At 44.5% G+C, this 20947-nt stretch overlaps 1 protein-coding gene across 4 annotated transcripts in view; it reads left to right on the forward strand.

The window, feature by feature from the left end:
- The first annotated feature begins 471 nt into the window (after positions 1-471).
- SH3TC2 (SH3 domain and tetratricopeptide repeats 2) overlaps positions 472-20947 on the forward strand; it is a 59050-nt gene continuing 38574 nt past the window's right edge. For 3 of the 4 annotated variants that reach the window (XM_062188877.1, XM_062188880.1, XM_062188878.1), the window contains exons 1-5: positions 472-603; positions 10946-11044; positions 15019-15146; positions 18849-18954; positions 19473-19616. In XM_062188877.1, coding sequence (XP_062044861.1) covers positions 552-603; positions 10946-11044; positions 15019-15146; positions 18849-18954; positions 19473-19616 — 529 coding nt within the window. In that variant the 5' untranslated portion in view covers positions 472-551. Of the gene's footprint in view, positions 604-3937; positions 4022-10945; positions 11045-15018; positions 15147-18848; positions 18955-19472; positions 19617-20947 lie in introns of those variants that run through there. The other variant, XM_062188879.1, reaches the window with a different exon arrangement.

The raw sequence follows: 20947 nt of genomic DNA on the forward strand, positions 1-20947 counted from the left end.
TGAGGCTGCTGGGGTTGAGGTGAGACACTGTGCCCACAGCTCTCACTTGATCACACAAGGGAGGCTTTGCAGAGAGGGCTGGGTGGGGCTTACTTTCTAAGCATGGTGGGCAAGGGTGTGTGGGCCAAGGCAGTCAGGGAGGGAGCAAGGGCAGAAGCCTTGATTCCTGGATGCTTTCTGTCCTCCTCCTCCACCCTGGGCACCCCCACAAGAACCAGGCTGTGTATCTGAATCCTAGAATGCTAGGAATGTGCCACAGCCTGATAGGCATGAAGCAGTCTGCAGAGGGGCAGGGAGGAGTGTGCGCCCAGGCAGAGGCCTGACAGTGCAAGGACTATCAGGCCTACAGGCTGGGCGGCCCCTCCCACCCTCCCTTGGCCTCCTGCTGCAGCTGGGATATCAAAGGCTGCATTGTACGTCCTGGAACAGCCTTGGTCCTTCGTGTGCCAGGGAGGAGGCGGGAGGAGGGACACCGTGGGGAGCTGGTTCCCTCCCAGTGCTCTTCTGGCTGGTGTTCCCAGGGGCCTCTGCCTGGGGAGGATGGTGCACACATGGGTGGCTGCTTCTGCATCCCTGGGGAGCGCAGCCTGTCTTGGGGCCCAGGTGAGTTTTTTTGGGGGGTGAGAGGGGGTTGGGGGAGCAGAGGACTGCCTGTGGCTTGGCCCAGGTTGTTGATCCAGCAGAGGCTCAAAGACTTTCTGGGTTCCCTAAATTGTTCTTCCAGAGGTGGAGAGATGGTGTGTCTTCTGGCTGCCTTTCCTCCCTCCTTAGGTCAGTGTTTGTCATTCTGGCTTTGTAAAAAGGGAGCAAAGCCGGGAGGCATCTACTTTTCCTGAAGAAAGAGACTTTGAGCTCACTTGGCCTAGGAGGAGCGAGTGCTGCTCTTGGCTGCCACTCCCGGCGTGTGACTAAGCCTTCCTTCCTTTCCTCCCAAGATTCCCTCGGACAGGAAGAAAGTTCAGGCAGTGAGTTCCTCTGTGGCCTATGGGTGGTCATAAATTTGGCCTCAGTTATTCAACGCTATTTTGGTCAGGGTTGCTGTTAGTGGAGAAAAACAGGCTATTTCCTGCCTCCTACTTGTTCTAGTGTAATTTTCTTGGTATGTCAGGTTCAGGTCACTGTGTAAGACCAACATAGGGTGACCGGCATTCCTGGTGTGCCTGGAACTCATGGCTTCTCAGGATGCAGTCGGTGTGACAACCCTGGCAGCTCCAGGCACACCAGGATGGTGGGTTACACAGGTGCAAGTGCCTTGATTCTTTTCAGAGCAGAACAGGTCTCTCACAGGATGTTTATCAAAGTCAGTGGTTACTTTGGGGGGAAGGAGAAGATGTGTTGGGGGAGAACTCATTCAGGAGGTGGAGGAAAACATGACTCCCAAGAATCGTTCCTGGCCCTTGCAAGGTTTCTGTGACTTCCCAGAGCATCAGCATGGTTCCTGAGAGAGGATCCAAGAAGTGCCCCTCGCTAACAGTCTCATGATTTGGGTCGTAGAAGGCATGGGAGGTTCTGAAGTAGCTATGTTCTACTTCCTCTGCTCCAAGTCTCTGCCTAGGCACCTTGGCTCCTATAGCAGGGAGTGCCTCCCAGACAAAGGAACCCTGGATGTAGTACCATAAGCAAACTCCACACAGCACTATTGGCACAGAAGGCACCATTTCAAGCTATGAAACATTCTGGTTCTCTTGATTTCTGGGAATTACAGACTTTTCAATTCTTTCGCCTAAATCCTGTTGTCATTGTAGGGAATATCATAAGATGGGGGAATGTGCTGGGTGCATGCAGGATCACTGGTCTTGGAAGTCAGAAAACTGAGTTCTAGATCTGACTCAGTCTACCTTCACCTAGGCCGGTCTCCATGTACTTCATCTCTCGTCTCTGAGGCCAGAGTGTCTGAGTTTCATTTTTTTTTTTTTTTACTTCCCTCCAGCAATTTATTTAACTGCTCTATGTTTTTATTTCCTCATCTGTAGATTTTTTAAAAGAATTATGGCTTCTTCATAGGGTTGTGATTGGAATTAAGTCTATACATGTGAAGCATTTAAAACAGCCGAGCGCACAGTTAATTAAGCACAATGTATGTTAGTTGTTGTTAATTACATTCCTATGACCCTAACACATAACATTCTTTTTCTAGGTCTCCACTGACTGGATCATCTACGGAAGTTAGGGCATAAACTGCCACGTAGAAGTGTCTCAGGTGTTTCAGAGCTCTGCTCCTGCTCACTAACCCTACTTTCAGTCTCTGCTGCTATTTGATATCCAAAGGTTTCCTGTAGAATGGAGTTCTGCAGATAAAGTTCATGCAGAGCAGAGCTCTGTAGTTCAAAACAGACACGAGTACTGAAGAAGGCATCCTCAAAATTCTTATGATACTGTCATTCAGAGTTTTAAACCTTTCACCTATTTTTTTTTTACCATTGACAAGTGATTGGCAGCTTAGATTTGCTATTTTAGTGAGAGTCAGCCACCATTCCTTTCTTTTTTTTTAAGAATTTATTTTATTTATTTGCAAAGCAGAGTTAGAGAGAGAGAGAGATAGAGAGAGAGAGAGGTCTTCCATCCACTGGTTCACTCCCCAGATGGCTGCAATGGCCAAAGCTGTGCTGATCCAAAGCCAGGAGCCAGGAGCTTCTTTTGGGTCTTCCACATGGGTGCAAGGGCCAAGCACTTGGATCATCTTCCACTGCTTTCCCAGGCCATAGCAGAGAGCTAGATCAGAAGTGGAGCAGCTGATTCTCGAACCAGTGCCCATATGGGATGCTGGCACTGCAGGTGGTGGCTTTATCTGCTATGCCACAGCGCTGGCCCCTCCATTCCCTTCTATTGATACTTTTCACCCTGTCTCCCTATACTGTTCTCCTACTTGTGAGAACCTTTCCCTAGGGAGGTTAATATGTGGACAGAGGCCAGCTGATGTAAACATCCCTATTCTAGATGCCCCTATTTACCTAGAGAACTGGAATAAAGTATGAGAGACATCTGGAGCTGTTATTGACCCAAGGGTCTTTGACTTGCTCATAATAGAAATTGACAGGTGATCCAACTTTAACCTAGACAAGGTATCTGGGGAAGACAGCAAGGTGCAGAGATATTCCACTGGCTGAACACTGGGCTTTATTGTTTGGGCAGGTATGGTCTTGTCCTTTCCATCTCTGGTTCATCCCTCTGGGCACAATGCACTTTGGTTTGCACCAGGTATGGAGTTCTATACAGGCACTGTTTCTCCTCTTGTGGGTGACAAGCTCAAAATGGCAGTGGTGCTCACCACTGCCTCCCAGGAAGGTCTTGGATCGGCTGCACTGGGCTATTCTGGGCATGTGTACAGGTTGGGAAAGTCCCCAAAAGAGCTGACAAAGGCCTTTTGCAATTGGTGTTTAAGAGATTCCTGGTCCCAATTGGCTGAGAGTTGAGTGGAGTGGCGTGTGGTTACAGCTAGGCAAATGGATACATGGGTAGGGTAAGAGTTGGCTAGGGAGGGCATTGATTTTGTGGGTGAAATGCTGTTTCTCTGCTGTCACAGAGTGACTTGATAGTTACGTGACCTTGAGTAAATGTATTCTTTCTTTGAAACTGGGTTTTCCTGGCTGTAAACGTAATGGTAGTAGCAATCACATGGAACCTGGGGGTGGGGATTAAATTGTGTAATTCATCTCATGGAATCGTGGGCTGCTTTACTGTTAGCTGAGACAGACCACTCCTATATCCTTTCTCCTTGGTTCCTGATTCCACTGCAGGAGTCTGTGCTCATGTTGTTCTGGCTGCTTCTGCCTTGTGTCTGTTTTCGTGGGAGTTAACAGTGAGGATCAAAGAGTGAGTCCTCAGGGTTAAGGGAGGCAGGAAAAGAGAAGGCTCTTGATAGCACTGTCCACTGGATGGCTGCCCAGCTGACTTGCTTGGGGGGCATGCAGTAACGGATGTTGGCTCTGACTACCCCCAGCATGCTGCTCATATGTGGCTTGTGCCTGCTGTTACCGGTGATGCTGCTCATTTGCCCACAGCAGTCATCCAGTGGCACGCGGTGAGTAGGTGGGTTTTGATCAATTGCCTTCCTCTCTGACTCTCCTGACTCTGAGTTTCTTGCCATTATTTCATAAATAAGAATTGCTCACTTTGTGTTACAGAGAAAGTCATATCAAAGTTCATTTGTCTAACACCTTCATCACTTCTCCCTCATCTTCAAAACATTTTTGAAATTTTTAAAAGTTTTTTTTTTGAAAGGGAGAAGGAAAGAGGGAGAGGAGAGAGGGAGAGAGAGAGGGAAAGAGGGAGAGAGAGAGACTAGAGGGAGAGAGGGAGGGATACAGAGAGAGAGAGAGAATGAATGAGAGCAGTGGCTTCCATCTGCCAATGCCTACAACACCCAGGCCTAGGCCATGCTGAAGCCCAAAGCTGAGAACTCAGTCGAGGGCTCTCACATGAGTGGCAGGGAGCCAAGGACTTGAGCCGTCACCTGCTGCCTCCCAGGGTGCACATCAGCAGGAAGCTGGACTTGACAGTGGAACCAGGACTCTAACACAGGCACTTGCATGTGGGATGCAGGTATTCCTAGCACCATCTTAACCCCTGTGTCCAATCTTGCAGACTTACATCCTTAAACAGAAGATGTGAAAGAGAAACATTTGCTTACAATGATCACTGTGTTTGTAATTTTCCTTTTAACCTTTTTGGTAAATTTGAATAATTAGTATAATAATAGGAGATGAAAGTGGGCAGTGAATGCATACAATAGTAAATGATGCGTCACTTTTATTAAAAGACTCATGATGCATTTTGAACATGCCAGTAATAGATAATGTTAGAATAATAAGCCCACCAATCATATTCCTCCCTTTCCACAAAGTCAATCATATTCATGAATTCAGTGGTTTTGTACTTTTACTACATATTCATGAACCCACAATTACTGTGAAGAATTGTCTTATAGATTTTAAAACTTAAACAAAATGATATCATTATACAACTGCTTTTGTCCTCTACAACATCATGATCTGAGCTCTATTTGTATGGACAGATGCACCTGTAGTTCTAATCTGATATTTGTCCCAACAAGGAGAATGTGGGTTTACATCACAAAAACTGCTGATGTTATGTTTGTTGGGTCAAAGAAGAATAAAATATGTGGGTGGAGAAGAAACGCATGTAGAGAAATGTTCACTGCTGAATTTTCTTCTTAAGGTTAGGCAGAGGTTGGTGGGTGCGTAGGAACAGAGAGAGTGAAAGAAAGGGGAGTGGATTCTCATTTCCAGTAAGTCATTGTGCATGAAGTTTTTCTGGTCAGACACTTTAGATCTTTGAGTTCTGAAGTCTAGTTAATGGAATGGACATAGCAAGTTCTGTGCCCACTGATTTGGGGGACCTATGACTTTTTTGGTAACTTGCTATATGACTTTTCATGACAGTTTCTTAACAGTAAAATGCACAGAATTCAGTGACCCCTTAACTCACTTCAACACTCATTTTCTGTAGTTACTGCCTCTTCCCTGTGGTCTTCCCTCAGTTTCAATATGCTGAACACCTTTTCTTTTCTTACTTTAAAATACAGAGCCATTCATGCTAATGCCTCACTTCTTGTTGTCTAGAGCTCACATTCTCACACTCACACCTCTGCATTTCTACAACAGCTTTTAGCTGGCCTCCCTGTCATTCCTTTGCCACCCCAAGCAGAGCATTTACTTTCGTTATGTACTCTCATGCTCAAGTATGTTTCATGGTGCCCCATTACTTACTGTATCCGTTCTAGACACCTCTGCCTTCCTTAAAATGCTCCTCCATTCTGACCCCACATCCTTACCCATTTTCTTCCCATTACCACACCTTCCCCATACATAGGCTGCTCTCTGCCACCTTATGAGCATGCAAAGCTCTTTCCTGCTCATCCTGCTGATGTCTTTGCTGGTAATCTTGACTTCCCCACCCATATAAATCTGCCAAGAAAAAGAAAATAGAAAGCCACAGACTAGGCAGAATGTTTACAAAGGACATGATTATATCCAGAACATATAAAAAACATTACAACTCAGTGATAATATAAATATCTGCAACATGTGGAAAAGACAATTCCATATGGACAATATAAGGATAGCAAATAAGCCCTTGAAAAATGCTCACCGTTGTTATTAGTAAAATGCAAATGGAAACAATGAAGTAAGATGACGTCTCTTAAGATTAAACCTACACCAAGTAAGGATGAAGCATCTGTATACCGTCATTTACTCATCCATTCTAGGGCAGATAGACATTTGCACCTACAAAACTATACAATCTACAAAACTATGACTTTCTGTTGTAAACCTCATTCATTCTTTAGAAGCTGTGTATTATCTCCCCCAAGCCTGGGTCACTATTATTGTTAGGCCACTGTTTCTTCTCATGGATTTTTTTTTTAAAGATTTATTTATTTACTTGAAAGTCAGAGATACACAGAGAGAGGAGAGGCAGAGAGAGAGAGAGAGAGAGAGAGAGAGAGAGAGAGGTCTTCCATCCAATGGTTCACTCCCCAATTGGCTGCAACGGTGGGATCTGTGCCGATCTGAAGCCAGGAGCCAAGAGCTTCTTCCAGGTCTTCCACATGGGTGCAGGGGCCCAAGGACCTGGGCCATCTTCTGCTGCTTTCCCAGGCCATAGCAGAGAGCTGAATTGGAAGTGGAGCAGCCGGGTCTCAAACCGGCGCCCATATGGCATGGCAGCACTTCAGGCCAGGGCATTAATCCACTGCGCCACAGTGCCAGCCCTAGCTACCAGGGACGTCTCATGGATTTCTACAATAGGAACACACTCTCCAACTTGCTGGGGCAAGTATAAATGAGTGACTGGAATGGGTGAGGACCAGAGTGGCCAGAGAACAAATGCTCCATAGAGGAACAGCAACCACTGAATGTCAGGTATATTAGTTCTGTTCCTGTTACTATAACAAAATACCTTAGTCTGGGTACTTGATGAAAAAACAGAGTTCAGAGTTCTGGAGGTTCAAGGGAGTGGTACCAGCATTGGCGAGGCTCTTGTGCAAGCCTCATGTTGGATGGCACCATGGCAGGTGCACGTGAGAGAGGGACAGCTCACGTGGCAAGACAAGAAGCCAAAAGACTGACTCAAGGGTCAGACGTATTACTTTATAACAATTTATTTTCATGAGCACAACATCAATTCTCCCTGATGGTAGCACCATTAGTGATCTAATTGCTTCCCACCAGGCCTCTCCTTATAAAGGTCCCACTATTTCTTAACACTGCCACCCTAGGGACCAAACTTCAAATATATGAATCTCTGGGGGATGCTTTCAGACCATACCCAAAGTATACTGTTGGGTTCTAGCTGTTATGAATAGTGCTGCTCTGAATATTTTAGGGAACATATGTATGCATTCTTTTGTGTGTGCATAATTTCAGCTTAAATTGACTGTGTTTCCAAAGAAAATGTCCAAAGTTTATTCTCACACTTGCAATGTATGGGAGCTCCAGTTGCTGTTTATTCTAACAAACACTTGCCTTTGTGTGCCTTTTCACGTAGCCACACGGTGTACCACTGTGGTTTTAATTTTCATTTCTTGTTGAATTTGAGCAAACGTTCATGTATTAATTGGTGGTTTGGATATTGTTATTGCTGAAGTGCCTGTTAAAAAAATCATCTTACTATTTTTTTCTGGAGAGTTGCTTACCTAGTTCTTACAGATTTTTGGCGTTCTTTATGTATTCTAGGTTTGGGTTCTTTGATGACTATACATTTTGTCAATATTTTCTTCTATTCCATCACTTTACTCTCACTTGCTTAGTTGCTGTTTGTGATTAACACAAGTTCCTAATTAAATATATTACACTTTTTTCATTATTTCTTCTGAGGGTAGCATATTTTCCATGCTGTTCAGGAAATCACTGGCAACCTTAAGTTGTGTGGATTTTTCTACAAGCTTATTTTGCATAGGTTTACTTTTTAAAAAAATATACCGGCCGGCGCTGTGGCTTAACAGGCTAATCCTCCGCCTTGTGGCACCGGCACACCGGGTTCTAGTCCCGGTTGGGGCGCCGGATTCTATCCCGGTTGCCCCTCTTCCAGGCCAGCTCTCTGCTATGGCCCAGGAAGGCAGTGGAGGATGGCCCAAGTCCTTGGGCCCTGCACCCGCATGGGAGACCAGGAGAAGCACCTGGCTCCTGGCTTCGGATCAGCGTGATGCGCCGGCCGCAGCGGCCATTGGAGGGTGAACCAACGGCAAAAAGGAAGACCTTTCTCTCTGTCTCTCTCTCTCACTATTCACTCTGCCTGTCAAAAAAAAAAAAAAATTAAAAAAAAATATATATATATACCTAAGAAATTCTGCTGCATACAGGCCACAAATCACATTTCACAAAACTTTGATTTTCAGTTATAAGCCTCATTCATGCTTTAGAAGCTGTGTCCTGTCTCCCCCAAGCCCAGGTCATCATCATTGTTAAGCTATTGGTTCTTCCCATGGAGTTCCATAATAAGAACACACTCTCCAACTTGCTGGGGCAAGTATAAATGAGTGACTGGAATGGGTGGGGACCAGAGTGGCCAGAGAACAAATGCTCCATAGAGGAGCAGCAACCACTCAATGTCAGCTGAGTGTTGGCATTGAAAATCAGGGCCCTTGGCTACAGAGCAAACACAAGCATTTGAGTTATGTGGAATATTCTGATTTTTCAATGATGTCAAGCATTTCAAATTAAAAAATCCCCTGTGTAGGGAAGGCAGAGGAGGAGAAAGAGGAATCGTGGTCAAATTCTGTTCTAGGGTAGGGAAGTAAGCTGCCTCTCCAGGCGTGGCCCTGGGACTAGCAGCACAGTCATCACCTGGAAGCACATGAGAAATTCAAAAGCTCAGCTTTCAATGACTAAGGCGCAGTCTGCATCTTATCAGCATCCCCAGGCGATCCATAGACACAATAACATTTCAAATACACCAATCTGGGTGTGTGGTTCTCAACACTGGTTCAAATTAGAAACTAACTGTAGCTGCACTACAGACCACAGACACCAGAACCTCTAGGCATTGTTATTTTTAAAAAACAACCTAGACAATTCGTACTGGCAAGTGAGGTTCAGAGCTCTAATTTAGACTAACCCTTTCCTTATAAATGGGGAAAGTGATATCTCAAAACCTGGGCAAGTGAAATGATCTTCCCAAGGCTATAGAACAAATGTACAGGAAAACACCCAATTCCTGCTCATTCTTGTACCTCATGATTCTCAGTGCTTTTTTGCCTCACTTGCTTTTGGTTTTTGGGGAAGCTGAACTACAACTTGATACTGTTCAACTCTAGCTCATTACTGCCAGCGGTCCAGCTAAGCTGCTTAGCTTTCAGCACTGAACAGCTAACAAGATTTACTGGATGAAGAACTGTGAGCTGACGGGCTCACCTTCTGTCCTTTTGAGAGGAAATTAATTTCGTTTTCCCTTACTCACATTATTCACAATGCTAATTGCTCCAACCATCAGGACATGGAAGGTCTTCCACTTAGGTGTCAAAATCCACCTGCATGCAAACAGAATGGGAACAAGGGCTCTTGGCAGCCATTTGATAATTTAGGTTCAGCACTAACCAGCAGTGAGTGTGAATGTCCGTCTCTGTTGCACCCTTAGGCTGTGTCATTAGAAGCAAAGATCCCAAATGCAAAACCTGCCAGACCTGCTTGACCCTGAAGCATAATTTTATAAGAAACTGGGAGGATTAAATAGGTGACTCACAACTGGTGGCTGAGTCAGAATTCCCAGCCTTCTTTCTTTTTCTTTCTTTCTTTTTTTTTTTTTTTTTTTTTTGACAGGCAGAGTGGACAGTGAGAGAGAGAGACAGAGAGAAAGGTCTTCCTTTTTGCCGTTGGTTCACCCTCCAATGGCCACTGTGGCCGGCGCGCTGCGCCGCGCTGATCCAAAGGCAGGAGCCAGGTGCTTCTCCTGGTCTCCCATGCGGGTGCAGGGCCCAAGGACTTGGGCCATCCTCCACTGCCTTCCTGGGCCATAGCAGAGAGCTGGCCTGGAAGAGGGGCAACCGGGATAGAATCCGGCGCCCCGACCGGGACTAGAACCTGGGGTGCCGGCGCCGCTAGGCGGAGGATTAGCCTATTGAGCCACGGCACCGGCCCCAGCCTTCTGTCTAAGACCAGGTAATGTGCTTATATAACATTCTACCCCATAGTATTGTCCTTGAGCAGTTTCATGGTCAAAAGGGTAGTCCAGCAGCTGAAATAAATGTGTTGAAAATTGGGTTCCCTTCTTGTCTTTGGGAGATACCCTGTAGGAAGTCCACATATATAGGTGATGCCTGTGAACTTCTCCTGTTCTCCTTTGCATCTACTTCCTCCTGTGTCCACTTGTGTCTCTTTTTTCAACTTTCTGCCATCAGAATCACTTCCTCCTAGCTCTTGTCTATGTCCTGATCTTCTCATTTTCAGGCCACTTGTCTGGCTGAAAAGATAGGAACTTTTTGTAGAGCTGAGAAGAGCTAAGGTCTCAGACAGGATCCTACTGAGTGGGCAGAGAGTAGCACAGTCTGGGAAAATAAAAAATTTCAGGGCCTTTACAACCATGCCCAGTCATCTTGCCGGTGATGCCGCTTTCCTCATTTTACTCTTGCCCTTCTATTCTCCAGCCTTGAGCTTAATTTTAGTGTAGTCAGAGCCATGATGATCTGTGTAGGCTCACCAAATGTGCTGAGCACCCTTGGTGTACTAAGCCCTGGGACTTGGCTTCACCTATGGGTGGGGCTGCTTCTTTAATGAAAAGAGGACACCCAGGCGGCTGCAGGATTGAGATAGCAAGTATGACAGTTCTCTGATAGCAGCTGAGTACAAAATAATTATAAGGCAGTAGTGATAAGAGAATTCTTGTGTCACCAGTTTTGGAAAAAAATTGTCCCTTGACAAAACCCTGTAGCCCTTGCTTGTATCTTGCTTACCCTCTTACAAATGCTCTTTCATTGAATTTTCCCCAGGCAAAGAAGTTCCTTCCCAGGATCCAGCCATATCAAGTGAGGGTATCTCCCCATCTGAATACAAGGAAAGATGTTTCCTGTCACAGAACATGACTCCAGGTATTTGAATCCCAAGGATAAGTGCCATGTTTAAAAACACTTTCCAGGTAGATTATTACCGCAACCTCCTTACCTCTCCCACCTGCACATTCCCCCTACCTTACCTTTCCTGAGACAGTCACCCAATGCCTGCTTGTCTGCATGAGCCTGACTGCAGTGCTCCTAACAAACCTTTCATTACCCTCCATCGCCTTCCACCTTAATCTGAACCTTCTCAGGCTGGCGCAGTCTGGGACATGTGAGGGGTGTCATACACTTCCTGTGTTGAGGAAAGCATACCATCAACGGGATTTCCCAGTGCTGAGGGGAAGGAGCAATTTTTGTTTTATTTCTGTATTTTTAAAGGCATGCAGCCAAACATTACTAAGGCCTCTTTTTTATTTTTATTTATTTGTTTGATAGAGAGAGAGAAAGAGAGAGAGAGAGAGAGGGAGATGTAGAGAACAAGCTCATAGCTGTTAGTTCATTTCCCAAAGGTGCACAAGTACTAGGATTGAACAGGACTGAAGCTGGGAACCAGGAACTCAGTCCGGTCTTCCATGTGGGTGGCAGGAACCCAATTACTTGAGCCATCACTGCTGCCTCCCAGGATCTGCATTGGCAGAAAGCTGGAGTTAAGAGGCAGAGCCAGGAATTGAGCCCAGGCACTCTGATGTGGGACATGGATGTCTTAACCACTAGGACAAACACCTGCATCTTAAGAATAGTTATATATTCAACATGGTACTTCAGAAAGTTGTGTATGTACACAGTTGCCGGTCAAAAAATTTTTAACAGATTCATTGCTCATTGAGTAAATATGTTGAGGTCATATTTATATTCTAAATAATACATAATATAATACATTATATAGAGATGTTTTGAATAAATATTTATTATATAAATAAGTGAATGAAATGCTGAATATGTGGAGTGAGATTGCCTAAAGAGGACATTTGTGTGTTTGTATGCCTCTTTCAGAAGCAGAAAAAAATTTTGAAATTAATGTGAAAAAGCCTTTTTCTTGATACATGTCTCTCACAAGAACCCCATCAAGATTCCTCAAAGAAGTTGGAAGAGAAGGCTGCTGTTAGAGAAAGCTACACCTGTGCTGAACCGTGTACCAGAAAATGTAGGGACAGCCTGTAGATGTCTCGGTGTCTGTGGCCCAGTAAGGGGGACCATTTTTGAGGGCAAATGATACGTCAAGAGATTTTTACATGTTCTTATCTTTAGGTAGAGACACCCAACCAACCACTTATCAGGTGGGAAACAGAGCCTCAGAGAGGGAAGTAATTTCATTTCCTCTCAGTCAACACACAATGAGGAAGGAGTGCAAGCCTTAATCTTTGTTTGTAACCACCATGTTCCATCATGCCTCCAAATATCCACTTTCTTGGGATGCAAAAGAGATTATGAATGTTTAAGGATATGAATCATTTGAATAGATATTATATAAATGTCATACCAGGTTTCTGCTTTTCCCAGTTTGAAATTCTGTCAAATTGCTTGGTTGACAATGAGAAAAACTTCAGCCTTTGTTTCATGCTGTTGTATCAATCTGCCTCTCTGCCTGACAACTTGGGGCATCCCTGAAAAAAACCTCAATCACCATCTGTTGTTTCATAAGTGCAGTGGAGTCAGCGTTTTGCCTCATTAGTGCATGAAGGCCAGTGAAGGAAGGGTATCCGCAGGTTAAACCAAACCAGCTGCAGGCTGGACTTGCCCATCTTACAGTGTTTTCTGCCATGGTGCTATTTCCAGGAAGGTCACAGAGTGGGGAGACTCAGCTCTTGCTGGCAACCTCTCCTTGATGCAGAGCAACTGCAGAGAGAATCAATCAGATACATTACCATGATTACAGACTGGCTCCTGGAAGTATTAAAATATGACAATACCCTTCATACTGAACTAGAGCAAATTTGATTTATGACGGCCTCTGGACACTGTGAGGTCTCACTGTGGGCCCAGAAGCTCTGCTCTGAGAATCAGTCCTCCCTGGTTGAGACCTCAAAAGCAGTTTGCTTGTTTAGATTCAGGTCTTTTGAGTTCTGCGTCCATGGATTCATACACATGGCCAGGAGATTGACACCAAAGGGGCTATCCGTCAGCAGGGGCTGTTCTGAAATTCCAGAGCGGACTTGGGTCAGGATTTGGAAGGATGGGAGAAAAGGGGCATGGAATAAAGGAATCACAGAATCAGTTATTGTCAAGGTCAACAGTCGTGTGAGAACACTTGTGAGTAGTAATTGCTGGAGTCCTAGGGAGTGGGGCAGGGAGTAGTGGCTATTGATGGCTTTTTATGTGTTTATTGAATATTTGATATGTGCCAGGTGCTCAGCAAAAAAGGATTATATGCATAATCTTGTTTAGTAAGCCATTTAAACCCCTACGAGCCAGGTACCATCAAAGCCATTTTGCTAATGGGAAAAGTCAAGCATATAGAGCTGCCTAATTGTTGAAGGAGGCAGTTATTGAGGGGTAGAGCCATACCTTGAGCCTGAGTCTGTGTGACTCCTCCCTGGGTTTCACCTTTGTAGTGGGCCTCCACCTGGAGTTCAGCGAGCACTGAAGCTACCAGTGGGCTGGACAGGAACTGCTGAAAGTGGAGGGGTTGGATGAGATTGGAACATAGACCAGGGAGAAAGTGATTCGAACAAACATCTATCTGAAGTTCATTTCAAAGTCAGATAATCGTTGCATGTTGCCTGAGATCTGGTCTGTAGACATAGCATTTTGAGGATTTCCAGGTTAAAAATAGGCCTTTTAAAGGTGAGAGTTCAGGGTTGCCTTGTAGACCCAGGTGAGCAGGATAGGGGCTGTACAAAGGTCCTTTTCAAAGGTCCTGGTAAGTTGGGGTTTGGAAAGAGACCTCTGAGATGATCCAGTTCAGTGCCTCCCCTGTTTATTGTGTTGAATGATTATTCATGAGAGTGCCCATTGTCTGAAGAAGGCAAACTGCAAAGTGCAATCGTTGCCCCTCTTCCAGGCCAGCTCTCTGCTATGGCCCGGGAGTGCAGTGGCGGATGGCCCAAGTCCTTGGGCCCTGCACCCGCATGGGAGACCAGGAGAAGCACCTGGCTCCTGGCTTAGGATCGGCACAGTGCGCTGGCTGCAGTGCGCCGGCTGCGGCAGCCATTGGAGGGTGAACCAACGGCAAAAGGAAGACCTTTCTCTCTGTCTCTCTCTCTCACTGTCCACTCTGCCTGTCAAAAAAAAAAAAAAAAAAAAAAAAAAGATGAACCTTCTCAGGGTGCTCTTTCCTGCACTTCTCTCAACCCAATTACATGTTTTTCATGGAATTTTTCTCTACTGGAAGTCATTGCATTTGTGAAATTAGTTATTTGCAAAGCAGAATACAAGCTCCATGGGAACAGGGACCATGCCTGTGTTGTTCTCAGCGGTATCCTCCATGCTTAGAACAACCCTGGCTCCTAGGTTGCTCTCTACAAGTGTGTTTTGGATGAAGGTGCATTTCAAAGAAATTAGAATTAAGACCTTAATACATTAATCAATTACGCTGAGAAACATCAATAAAGGCAGTATCAGAAGGAGACAGGCTAGAGAAAAGGGTTGTGTGCATGTATAATGCATAAAATATTTTATGTTTATTACCTAATACAAGTCCATTTCCTTAGATATTGCTCAATGGTTTCACGGATCATCCACAGGAGCCCATATACACCCTGGCTGGCTTGGTGTCAGCACCAACATGTGAGTGCTAGGCAGCCTAGGAATAAACCCTGTACAATGCAGAAACAACCAACAGTATAGCACCAACTCCTGGGTTCCAGAGGCCTCCTGGGCTTCAGTATGGGAAGGACAATTTTAAGCTGTGCTCAGGGATTGTTAAGACCACTCTAGTCTGTAATTAATGAGGGCATCAATTTAGGCTTTACACAAACAGGTGGGGAAAACACTGGGGGTTAATCTAATGCTTTCTTCCCTTATATTGCATCTCCAGCTTGATCCTTCTCCCTCTGTTCTCTTTTAAGACCTGACGCTCTCCTTCTGTGTGAAGAGCCGCTCCAGGAGGTGTGTGAACGCACCCCTGCAGGAAGCTGCCCGCAGGCGGCTCTGGGCGCTGGAGAATGAAGACCAGGAGGTGCGTACGCTGTTCAAGGTGAGTGTGGGTGCAAGCAGGTGAGCTCAGCGGTGGAGCAGGTGTCCCTCCATTGCAGGATCCCTAGCACCTCTATCCTTCCACCTCACAGGCTGACTGAATGGGCAGTTAAGAACACATTGTCTGGTTCACAGGAATGGGGAGGAACTTGGAATAGGGCAACTTGAAGTCACTGAATCAGAGAAAACTTGGTTAAAGCCTGCTTCTATTAGTGGATGACCTTCAAAAGTTAGTTAACTTCTGTAGATGGGAGTCCTTGGAAGACCCACCTTATAACTATACTTTTTCATAATGTGATACATTTTAGTTTAATTAATTTTTTTACTTTGATACAATATACCTAACAAAATTTTCCATGTTAATGGATTTTTAATGTGGAGTGCACTTATGCATTAAGTACATTCTCTAACTCTCAAATAAATAAATACAAATTTTAAAAATTTAAAATGATAGCTGAGGATTTTTTAGTTTTTAATCTCTGAAATTCAGGAACTTAGAGATATTAGCTGTGAATCTGTACAACTGATTTTCCTTTCATTTGAGTACATTTGGTGTGGTCGGCAGGGTTTTGATTGAGAGGGTTGGTCTTCCGGGCTGGGGCTTGGGCAGGACGAGCTCATGGCTGAAGCTGAAGCCTGAAGTTAGCTGTGCCTGAGAGCCGGTGAGCAATGTGCAGCTTATTTGCATGGTCTTGACCTCTCTGTACCCAGACCCTTGGAATACAAAGCAGGAATAATGCCATTTTTCATTAAGTCCAGGATGCCATTGCTTATAAAGTATACCAGTATTTTATGCCCCTTCAAGAAAGAAAGCAAAGGCTGCCAATTAAGTATAATTCTGTGTTCTTCATCTTCTATTTCAGAAATGGTTCAGTGCAAAAAAAAAAAAAGGCCGGCGCCGTGGCTTAACAGGCTAATCCTCCGCCTTGCGGCGCCAGCACACCGGGTTCTAGTCCCGGTCGGGGTGCCGGATTCTATCCCGGTTGCCCCTCTTCCAGGCCAGCTCTCTGCTATGGCCCGGGAAGGCAGTGGAGGAAGGCCCAAGTCCTTGGGCCCTGCACCCGCATGGGAGACCAGGAGAAGCACCTGGCTCCTGGCTTCGGATCAGCGAGATGCGCTGGCCGCAGCGGCCATTGGAGGGTGAACCAACGGCAAAAGGAAGACCTTTCTCTCTGTCTCTCTCTCTCACTATCCACTCTGCCTGTCAAAAAAACAAAAAAAAAAAAAACAAAAAAAAAAAACCTCTGAGAATGGATTAAATGTGATAATTGCATTTTATTCACTGGGTTATTGGGGAAGTTAAATGAGGTACTGCTGATAATGCAGTTGGTGGAGTGCCTGGTGTGTTACATTCCATATAAATCAATTTTTATCAAGCACCTCCTACCTGGTTATAGGATCTTCATCCTCCATGGATCTGGGGCCTTTTGGAGTCTGATATGGTGGAACCCAATAGTCTGATTTTGCTGGCTATGGGAACTTCCTTTGTGTTCTTCTGTCTTCTCCTCAGTCCCCTAAGGTTCTCTCATGATAGGGCTACATGAGTTGGTGGTCTTCATGGCGGAGCATGTTCTAGGGGAGGAGTCTTCTGACTATCACTGAGGCTCATCAACTGTAGAAGCTTGGGCAAGCAAGAGGGAAAGATTTGGGGGAAAACCAAGTCAAGGCAGTGCTCTGAGTCTGTTTTCTCAGGCGTCTACAAACAAGAGGCTTGCAGACCTGCTCTTGTCCAGCTTGTGCTCACTTAAACAGGAAGGAGCTTTCTGCAGAGTATTTGCATGCCTGCATTTTAGGAATGCAAATGTGCATATCCTTGCTTTCCCAGTTGCACTGCTTGGAATTACTTTTGTCAAAACAATCAAGGGGGGCTGGTGTCGTGGCAGTGTGTTAAATTGTTACTTGCAATGCTGACATCCTATATTGGAGTGCTGGTATGAGTCCTGGCTACTCTGGTTCTAATTCAGTTTTTTTTTTTTTTTTAATTTGACAGAGTTATAGACACAGAGAGAGAGAGACAGAGAGAAAGGTCTTCCTTTGCTGTTGGTTCACCCTCCAATGGCCGCCGTGGCCGGCGCGCTGCGGCTGGCACACCGTGCTGATCCGAAGCCAGGAGCCAGGTGCTTTTACCTGGTCTCCCATGGGGTGCAGGGCCCAAGCACTTGGGCCATCCTCCACTGCACTCCTGGGCCATAGCAGAGAGCTGGCCTGGAAGAGGGGCAACCGGGACAGAATCCGGTGCCCCGACTGGGACTAGAACCTGGGGTGCCAGTGCCGCTAGGCAGAGGATTAGCCTGTTGAGCCGCGGCGCCAGCCCTAATCCAGTTCTGTGCTAATGCACCTAGGAAAGTGGTGCATGATTTCGCAAGTACTTGGGTTCCTGGCACCGATGTGGGAGAACTGGATGGAGTTCCTGGCTTTGGGCTGGCCCAACCCCAGCCATTGTGACCATTTGGGGAGTAAACCAATGAACAGAAGATCTTTCTTTCTCTGTCTCTGTCACTCTGCTTTTCAAATAAATAAATATGTCTTTAAAAAATTGAACAAGTTACAAGGATGTTTATCAAAGTGCCATTTAGAATGCCAAAAATTGTGAAATGACTGAAATGTGAAGCCATAAGGAAATTATAGGAATTATGTGAATGTAACAGTGACATCTGTAACCATTAAAAATAGTGTGGAGTACTTAATGACATGGAAGATGTTTTACAAAAATTGTTTAGCAACAAAAGAAGATTGCACAACAGTTTATATACTATGGTACTATTCATCTATCTATATAAAAGTTACAAGGAAACTCATGTGTAGATTAAAGGTGATCTCTAAGTGGGAAGGATTATGAATGATTTTTGTCTTATGTGTTTGAGTTTTCTGCTTCCCAGATCCACAGAATTAATCCCTAGACATAGATTTTTAATCAAATTTGCTTCAAAGGTACTTTCTATGATTCATCCTCTACCTTCCCACAAACATTTTGTGTAAAAAAAGGTTTATTCATTTATTTGAAAGGCAGAATTACAGAGAGGCAGAGGGAGAGGGAGAGGGAGAGGGAGAGAGAGAGAGAGAGAATCTCCTGTCCACTGGTTCATTCTCCAAATGGCCACAACGGCCAGAATTGGGCTGATCCAAAGCCAGGATCCAGGAGCTTCTTCCAGGTCTCCCATGTGGGTACAGAGGCCCAAAGACTTGGGCCATCTTCTACTGCTTTCCCAGGCCATAGGGAGAGAGCTGGATTGGAAGGGAGACAGCCAGGTGTTCAACCAGTGCCCATGTGAGATGCCAGCACTGCAGGTGGTGGCTTTACCCATTATGCCATAGCATCAGTCTTGCTTTTTTTTTTTTTTTTCAAGCACAAACAGTAGCATCCTCTGCACGTAGTTCTACATCCTGGTTTTCTTGTGCTGCTGCTACTGTTCCACTTGGCTGTGTCTATTTGGAGCCTATGTCAACACACAGCTTTTTTATATTATAATATACTTATAATATAATATATAATATTTCACTGTATGGATGAACCATATTCCAGTGTAATTAATCTCCTATTGTTAAATATTTATGTTTTTTTTTTTGTTTTTTTGTTTTTTTTTTTGCCGTGTAAAAACAAATATCACAATCAGGAGGCTCATACAAAGCATTTGGTCCATAGGTGAGCTTGTAAACAGGGCAATCTGTCATTCCAGGCTGACTCATTGCTCTCTTTATCCAGGACCTCTCTGCAAGGTTGGTCAGTATCCAGTCCCAGAGGGCCCAGTTCCTGATCACCTTCAAGACCATGGAAGAAATATGGAAGTTCTCCACATACCTGAATTTAGGTATGACTCAGAACAGGTGGAAGGCCTACTTCACAGTGCAGCCCATTTGTAGTACTTGACGTTTCAGAATTGGTCTGTCTTTGATAATTTAAAGAGAGAGAGAAATCCTTTAAGAGGATGGTTAACTTCTGAAATATCACTAACTGCCTGATGCTAAATCTACTGTAAATATTCATTATTACACCAAAATGTCCTGTGAAGAAGTTTGCTTCTTTTTGTCCAGGGAGAGCTTTCTTTATTAGGTAACTAATCAATTGCTATTGACAAGCAATTTGGTCCTTTACTAAATCCAAAGGATTGAGATAGATATAATGTTGATGCTTCTTTTTCTATTTATTTATTTATTTATTTATTTATTTATTTTTACTAAATAATTTTTTACCTATAATCTTTAATAAATAAATCTCTTTCCCTTTGATCATGGTGATCATGCTCAGGGGGAGCTTGCCCATTCTCTTCATCGCTGAGCTAATGACATAAGTTATTTTGTTCAGCAATCTTGTTGGCTTGACTTCCAGGCTACGTATCCACATGTCTGGAGCATCTCCTCTTTGACCACAAGTACTGGCTCAACTGCAGGTTGGTGGAGGATACAGAGATTCAATTGTCTGTCGATGACAAATACCTGGAAACAATGTACCTGGGACTCCTGATACAGGAAGGTAAGTGTGGCGTAAAGGTGTGGATAGGGTCTTACCCAGGTATTTATCAGAGTCTCTGAAATAAGAGGGATACAAAGGGAGGTGAAAATCACTCGAATATGAAAATATTCACAAGTGAACCTGCTTGTTGTAAATATACCTTTCTCTTCTCCAAACGTCTTTCTCAGCTCAGCAATGACATCATGTGATCTGCTTGGATCATTAGCCTCACTGATTGATGTTATAACTCCTTGGGGGTTTTAAAATTAACTAACAAATTAATTATTTTTTATTTGAAAGAAGGAGAGAGGTATATTCCATGGGCTGATTTACTTCCAAAATACTTGCAGCAGTTGGGAAGGAGCCAGGCAAAAGCCAGGAGGTGGGAACTCAATCTAGGTCTCCTACATGGGTCGCATGGATCCAACTGCTTACCACCTAATGCCTCCCAGGGTGTGCATTAGTGGGAAGCAGGAATCAGAAGCAGAGCCAGGACCCAAACCCAGATGTTCTGATATGGGATGTAGCTGTCCCAACTGGCATCTTAACTACGGCACCAAGCACCCACCCCATGCTTGCGGAGTTTTAGAAAGAGGCCCAGGCCAGGGCTCCATGTAGATTGATGAAATCCCTGGAGGTGGGAACCTACGCATTGTTTCCCATGTGATTCTAGAGTGTATTCAAGACTGAAAAGTGCTTTTCTAAATGTGTGATATAATTTGATTGTAAATAAAGTCAGAAGTTTTGCAAAACCTGAAATGTCCTGAAATTGAGTAGAGTGATGTTGCAGCACCCTTGGAGCACCCTTTGATCTGTTTACAAGTGTGAATCTCATCCAGGTTACCACTGACCAGTGGATAATGGAAGTGGCAGAGTATAGTGATACAACAAACACATTGAAAGAGCCAGATTTGTGTGTAATATTTTTGCAAAAATAGCTCTCTTGATGATTATATGATATAAAGCATATATAAGGAAAAGGACTTCACATTGTACTGTTGTAAAAACTTAGTTAGAATAATTCTATTCAACCAAATTACCTTAATTCATTCTTTATTGGTTCTAAGACTAAACACAAGGTTGTAATTATAGCTGAAATTTTGTTAAATATAGATATATTTTTGTATGTGTTTGTTTCATCTCCTTTACAAAGTGAAGTCTCAATTCAGACTCATTTTCACAGATTACTCAGAATTGTTGGTGTCTATTTTAAGTGAATTCCCTCCTAGTGCCCATTCTTCCTGGTAACAGTTTTTCTGTCATCACAAGGGCCTCCCGTGGTGCCTCTCCTTGGACTGTCTACTTTACTCCCAGGACAAAAAGTGCTTGGGTTTTGCCTTGGATGGTGCATT

Source organism: Lepus europaeus, chromosome 4, assembly GCF_033115175.1.
Source record: "Lepus europaeus isolate LE1 chromosome 4, mLepTim1.pri, whole genome shotgun sequence".
Classification (NCBI taxonomy): domain Eukaryota; kingdom Metazoa; phylum Chordata; class Mammalia; order Lagomorpha; family Leporidae; genus Lepus; species Lepus europaeus.